This window comes from Paralichthys olivaceus, chromosome 22 (assembly GCF_024713975.1).
Source record: "Paralichthys olivaceus isolate ysfri-2021 chromosome 22, ASM2471397v2, whole genome shotgun sequence".
Lineage (NCBI taxonomy): Eukaryota > Metazoa > Chordata > Actinopteri > Pleuronectiformes > Paralichthyidae > Paralichthys > Paralichthys olivaceus.
Genome location: NC_091114.1, coordinates 6,543,808 through 6,551,037, shown reverse-complemented (window position 1 = coordinate 6,551,037; position 7,230 = coordinate 6,543,808). Strand labels below are relative to the sequence as shown.

General features: G+C 47.7%; 1 protein-coding gene across 1 annotated transcript in view; it reads right to left on the bottom strand.

Moving 5' to 3' along the window:
* Positions 1-4,629: 4,629 nt before the first annotated feature.
* Positions 4,630-7,230, bottom strand: part of efnb3b (ephrin-B3b) — a 74,431-nt gene continuing 71,830 nt past the window's right edge. The window contains exon 5 of the mRNA XM_069518514.1: positions 4,630-6,545. Coding sequence (XP_069374615.1) covers positions 6,106-6,545 — 440 coding nt within the window. The 3' untranslated portion in view covers positions 4,630-6,105. The remainder of the gene's footprint in view (positions 6,546-7,230) is intronic.

The following is a 7,230-nucleotide window of genomic DNA, read 5'->3' as shown; positions in this document are numbered from 1 at the left end:
GTAACTGCGTCTTACTCGAGGATTGTTCCGATGCTAAGTCAAGTGGGCCAATCCGTGCGTTTTAAGTTGCACATCAGCGGCGGCGCTTTTCAAAATCTAATTTAAGGGATTATCTCTCTATTGATTTCACTTAAAACTGATTCTTTTCTCTTCCCATCCTTCTGCGGCGGCGATAAAGTATCGGCGAAGGAAGCGTGCGCGTTTCTGTGTGTGCAACTTATCAAGCTTTCCCTTCCTCGTCCGTGGACTTGAAGGGGGAGGCTCAGTCGTCTCACTTGGCAACGCAGAGTGCGCGTTTGTCTTTGTGTGCTTTTGCATGCGCCGTTCCAACTTTTGGCGCCTATCTGCATCTGGCTGTGTGTGTTCATGCTGCACACACACACACACAGCTATCATCCTCCGTGGCATTAATATTCATCTGTGTGTGCATTGAGCAGAACAGATTAGCAGGAGTAATGATGAGCATGTAATGATAAGGGGACCACAGCGATCCCGATAGTCTAAACAGGCCGACTTTAAACCCGACTGGAAAGAAGCAAGCAAACTCATTACAGCTTAACAGCCATTAGATTAGCATTAGTTCCTCTTTGAGGGGAATATGGATGCTGGTTTCCATGGATTAGCGACAGTGGTTAGAAATTCAAGGAGCATCACCACTACCCGTTAGCGATCAGTTGGCAGCAAGCAGCCATATCCAATATTTACTGGGTTCTACCAATCAGTTAGGTTTTACACAGAACTTATCTGGCAGCCTGGATTTTACCTGACTTTAGGGATGCTGTGACAACTTTACGACATATAATAATATAAAATGAGATAAAGTTATACTCTAAGTTATACTCTCACTATATATTTGCCTTTTAGCACTATAGAAGCATCTCTTTATTTCCATAGTAGGAGTCCCTCTTATCGTATTATTGCGTATCCTCTTGAAGGATAATAACAACTTACAAGCAAACAAAGCATCATCAAGGTTTAGGGGTAAAGTTTGAGAGAATTTCTGTTCATTCCAGTTCCATTGTCAATCTACTTCTTCACTAACCTTGACAAGGCCAACTATGTTTAGTGGTGTAGACTTTGTTAAGCCCAGCACATCCACACAAGGGTTTAGAGTGACTCAGGGTGCGTGAGGTGTCCAATTAAGCTAAGCACAAACTGCATGACTGTGAGTGTCTGACGGGAACCTACACAGGCACAGGGACACTACACCACCATACCACCCTCAAGTGCACGTTTAAATAAATAATTATTCTTATTTATCTTAGTATAACATTTAATCACCCCCCCTTGAGAGAACAGTCCTACTGACTGAACTTAGATTAGCAGTGTGAGCAGGTTACTGGTGAATGGATGTTTACTGCCAGACTTCATTGTGCTTGGTCCTCAGTTACAGAGACAGGTTGTCATGGCAGAGGCAGTGACAAGTGTCTTCCAAGATCAACGTGGCAGTTAGCATTGGTCGACGGACCTGTGCTGCTGTTTGCGGAGTTGGTTGGATGAGTGCGTGTGTGTGTGATGCATGTAATCTACTCTCACACATCACAGATCAAAGGCCACAGGCAGCAGCCTGGTCATCACACCCTAGGCCACCATGCTCTCGAAGGACCTGAAACACACACACACACACAGGCACCCAGATGAAACAAATTTTGGACAAGATGCTAACAGTTACCATAGAAACATGCCACAAAGCTGGAGGCAGCGATGGGGGAAATAGAGGAGGAAGAGGGGTGCAGAGAGGAGGACTGTGAACAAAATCAGCTCTGTCAATACGTTGCCAAGCAACACTCGACACTAACGAAGCCGGGTTTGATAACTTGTTGATAACACCAGTGGGAGAACCAGCGAGTGTGTGTGTGTCTGTCTGAAATGGCAGTGTTATTAGCAGAGGCAGTGAAAGAGCCCCTGCTGAGACAGGCCCAAAGCAGAGATAAGGGGAGAGACCTTCTATTAAAGGCAGGGTTACTAGTGGGCCTCAGGAACTCTCTCTCTCTCTCTCTCTCTCTCACTCACACACACACACACATGCAGGCAGAACAAAAGACCCCAGCAGACCCTTATACAATAATGAAACACACAACAGGACCAAAAGAGTGGTGCTTAAACATTTTTGTTTGTTTTTTTTATTCAACCTTTTTTTTTCCAAACCAGGAATGTACTAGTTTTTTCCTCTCTTTAGAGGTGTGTTTGGGGGGGGGGGGGAGGGAGGAGGGAAGGAGGGTGTGTGTGGGAGAGGGGGGGGGGGGGTTATGTTCTGGGGTCGCCATGATGAGTAGACAAGGGTGGAGGGAGAGAGGAAGAGGAGGAGAGGACCACAAAAAAAAACCTTCTCACACAGAGTTGTCCCAAATACAAAGTCTCAACACGTCACATACGAGAGTCACCTTGCTCCACGGCCTCGGCTCGCTGGCTATTGGCACAAAGAAACACACACAAACAGGCACACACACACACGCACACACACACACACACAGACATTAACACACACACACACACACACACACACACACACACACACACACACACTTTCACCAACTGAGAGGTGAGGGAGCTCGGCGGTGGCTGCTTTGTTTCTCTCTCCCCCCTTGTTTTCCATAGAAACAGCACTCTCGTCTCTTTTCAACATGACAACCAGTGGCCGTGTCCGTGGTTTTCAGAAAAGCCAACGCGTTGGGTCGACCCAGTCAAACACAAACGGTGAGAGCCAGAGACACACAATTTCTGAAATAACATTGACATGAAAATCAAACAATAAGAAAAACAAAAACAACTGAGTCCAAGAGATACTTGACATTCTGCTGAGAGGGAGGGGTAGAGGGGGCGAAATGGACTGAAAACGGGGCAGTGGCCTCTTCGTTGTAGTCGACGCCGAAAAGTCAGTTTTTCGTTTCTCCCCCCTCGCGGCAGCAGCCATGTTTGGCTTGAAAATACTGTCATTTTGGATCGGAGCGCTCCAAAGAGATGCACAAGTTGTCGAAGAGAGAGTAACAGACACTTCATTTTGGCTTGGAGGATTATTTTAGGTACTTTGAGCATGTTTAAATAGACACAGACTTAACAGCTTACATCAAAACAAAACAAAAAAAACCAAGTCGGTAGTTGTACAAAAAAGAAGAACTTGAGGTGTTTTCCTCTCATTCTGTCTTTGAAATCAATCGATACAGTCAAATGCAACCCCTGGTATAAAAACATCATCATCATCATGTGTTGAACAAAGTCAATTTGGACAAATGTGACACTTAAGTATGAAAGATATCTCATTATATGATGTTAGATACTGATACAAAACACAGCTGAGAAATGTCGAAAGGTCCAGATTTAACACTGGCTTCACACAGAAAACATGGCTACATCACTTGAGGCCTTACGTGTGTGTGTATGTGTGTGTGAAAAATAAAAATCGGAATAAAAGCGTAAGCTCTCCACGGCCACCCAGTTTACACATAAGCCATAAACATGTTTGAGCAACACAAAACAGCTTTATTAGTATGCACATGAGAACATATTGCACCTCTAAAACACGGCATTGTGTTATTGCCCTCCAAGGTCGAGGTGCTGGGCACTAGCGTGTTTGTGTGTGCGTTTGTGCGAGGGCGTGAGGGTGCGCGAAAGAAATCACACGCTGCGCACAAGCCCTCTTTTCATCCCTCCCATGTCCATCGGGTTAGTCTTAATCACAGAAATACAGAGTCAGGTGAAAGCATTTTTTTGTCGAGTGTGGATGAAAAGTGTGTGCGTGCGTGTGTTTGTGTGGGGGCAAGCGGGAGCGAGAAAGAATGTATGTCATTCAATGCAATCAGTAGGCATTTGTGACAGTCATTAGAAGGTGTGAAATTTGTGTTGGGGTGTGTGGGAGGGTGTGTGTGTCGAACAGAGTGTACTGACTGCCTGGGGGGGGGGATTCTCTTGTGTGGGTCCGCGGCTAGCAGTGCACTGTGTGTGCTTTTATAATAAATGAGAGTGTGTGTGCGTTTGTGTGACACAGAGATGCGTTTCAACACAACTAATTTCGGCGGAAAAGAGGAACGCAAATCTGAAATGTGCCACCTCACGTTAACGTAAAGTGTGACAGCAGATGTGTGTGTGTGTGTGAGAGAGAGAGAGAGTATGTGATGGGAGCTCTCTGTTCCACGGTTAGAGTCCTACTCCTCTGAAAATCCATTTTGGCCGTCGATCCGTCACCTCAGTCCGGGCGGCTCAGACCCTCCATTTGAAGAAAAGGTGTCTCTCCTTCAACAGCCACTCTTTTATCTGCTCTCACCATCCTTCCCTCCTCGGGATCCTTCATCTCTCACTCCTGCCGCTCCCCTCCCTCTCTGCTTCTTTTTCTTCGGCGGGCCATTCCTTCAGTCTTTTCTTCCCTCGTCTCCCTCCCTTTCCTCTCCTTTTTTTTTTAAAGTTCTGCATTCAGACGCTGCTTTATTCCTCCTCCCCAGACAGCACTCTCTCTTGCCCTGTTCTTTTTCCTTTATTCTTCTTTTTTTTTTATTTCATCCCCTCTCGCCGCCGCTGCACCCCCCTCCCCTCCACGCACACACGCACCCTCCCCGCCATCACCGCCTCCCCCGTGCCCCTCACTTCTTTTCACTTCTGCAGTTTGAAAAAAAGCGTTTGAAAAAAAATAAAAACTTTCATAGATGGTTCTACCTCAACACTTCCACAAACGAGGTCTAAACTTCAAAACTACGGCATAGTACAAGGAGCTATAAAAATATACACAGAGTTCAGAGACCCTAGAGCGGAGGGAGGGAGAGAGAGGGAGGGAGGGAGGGAGGTGGGGGAGTGAATGAGAGAGGGAAGAGAGGAAGAAAGAAACAACCTCTGTTCGCCAGGAAATTTAAAAAAAGGGATTAAATTAATATACAACCGAAGGAGAAAATAAAGGAAAGAAGGTCGTTTTAAGTTGTGGAAAAGAAAACAGCAGATAAAAATGTCTATCAACAGAAGTGTACTTTATCAGAGTGGGTAAAAATAACGAAACAATAGAAAACTGAAGAAAACATCTAGAAATTATTTACTGGATATTCATATATATAATCTATAAGTGTTGATAGTGATAAAAAATCTCACTTTTTTTGATATTCGCTCACTATTTTGTGTTTTGGTATTTAAGACAATTCTAAAGAACGCACGCACGCACAGTCGCTCACACACAAAGCTTAAACACACACACACGCCGGCTAAACACACGCGTACGCAAACCTGCTGTACTGAAGCGCGCTAACTGCACGCACACGTCTAATGTGGAGCAGCAACGCCATAATTATTATCCAAGTCCTATGCACACTCACTCAGCAGCACATACACACACATAAACACACACACATTATTAAAATATACAAGATTCTGAGTGTCACCGATTGGTCAGACCTCCTCAGGCCCCGGCCCGCTCATGTGACCGTCGCCCAGGCTTGCTGATTGGTTGAGTCTGAGGCCCCTGTTTCCTCAGGAGAAACAAACACAAACAAACTAGAATCCTATTGGTGAGTTAGTGGCAGGGGCCGGTCTCTGGTTGGCTGATGGAGCTCTGAGGGGCGGGATGGTGGAATAGGCAGGTATGGCCTCCGGGAATCAGAGTTCTCCGGTGCTAAGTGGGTTCAGGGGTGTAGTTTTTTTTTTTTTTTGTTGCTGTTGTAGTTCTTTTCTTTTTTAAAACATCGCGGGTCCCAACGCCAGGTCCATACTCCGAGAAAAAGAGTGTGTGCTGCACACCACACTGGCATTTTGGGGAACAACTCTTCTATTCAGCACGGGTGGGGCTCGTTTAGCTCTGAGTTAACAAGAAGGGGGCACTCAGAGGCTCTCACCCATTCGTGAGGGCCTTGTTAAGAAGGGCTGTGTACGGTTACGACATCGCCCTTAACACACACTGTGTGGCCCAGTTGTGTGAGGATGGGGTTGGGGTGCTTTACTCAGCGAGAAACACAACTGTGGCCGGGGGTGTGGGCTCACGGGGCAGTGAGAGGGGCAACACTAGTCGTATTGAGGGGTTCAGGGTCGGAGCTGTGATGGCAAGCTTCGCTGTGGCTTCATTTGGAGCAGGGGATTTGTTGGTAATGGGTGGAGGGAGGTGGGTGTGTCCAGTCGGCCGGAGAAGTGGCCGTCTCATACTTTGTAGTAGATGTTGGCTGGGCTCTGAGGCGGCATCTCCTGGACGATGTAGACGGGGTGTCCATAGTCCCCGCTCACCTTCTCGTAGTGCGGGCAGTAGGCCGAGTCCGACGTCCTCAGGGGGATGATGATGTCGCTGGGCTCCGAGCCATTGTTGTTGGAGCTGGTGAGGCCCATGCCGCCGCCGCCTCCCCGCTTGGGGCTGGTGAGCGAAGACAGCGACAGCGGTGGGTGGTGGGTGTCCGAGTGCTTGGCGTGCCGTCGCCGGTAGCACACCACGCAGATCACGGCCGTCACCAGCAGGAGAAAGGCGGAGCCTCCCGCGGCGCCAGCAATGAGGGCGATGTTGGAGGGTTGAAGGGGTCCGTTCTCGCCGCCGCCCTCGCCCCCGAAGCTGTTGGGTCTTTGAGACTGGGTGGAGTTCCCTGCGGCGCCTGAAACACATCGCAAAAGTATCTTAGGGCAACAGCCACAGCATCACAAGTTTCTCCCAGTCATTCCCTTCAGATTTAAATGATTTAAAAATGCATATTAATCATCAGGGCAATAACACAGTTGGCTTTCATAATTTGTGTTTGCACGAGCCTTTGAATAAACATACCAATCCTTACGGCTCCGCACCACAATAACATGAGTGATGGTGCTGCTTTGGCTCGGCGAGGGAACACTGCAGAGACTTAACCCAGCGGAATGCAGCAAATCTCACAGCAGCTTATATGTGGTTTCTTTATTGATGTGATAAAGTGGACAGCAGCGCATATAAAATGAAGAGGCATATCCGCAGACTGTGTGTGAGAGTGAGCTGTACACTATACACTCTGGACAGCCTGGCGAAGCCGCAGTTATGTATCAAGGTAACACACACTATTGCCCAAACCCTAACAACTGTATTTACTTAGCGCTACAGCCCACCACATGAAGAGGGCCTCTTCCCCGCTCTGCTGCGACCACCAAGCAACACAGCCCGCCTGCCCGCTGGCCTTCCTGCCCGCCTGTCTGTCTGTCTTCTCATCTGTCTGTCACACTGTGTGTCTGTTGTGTGTCTGCCTGAAACCTAAGATCCTCACAGCCTCCGAACTCACAGTTTTCTCTGCAGGAGGTCGGGTCAGAACCCAGCAG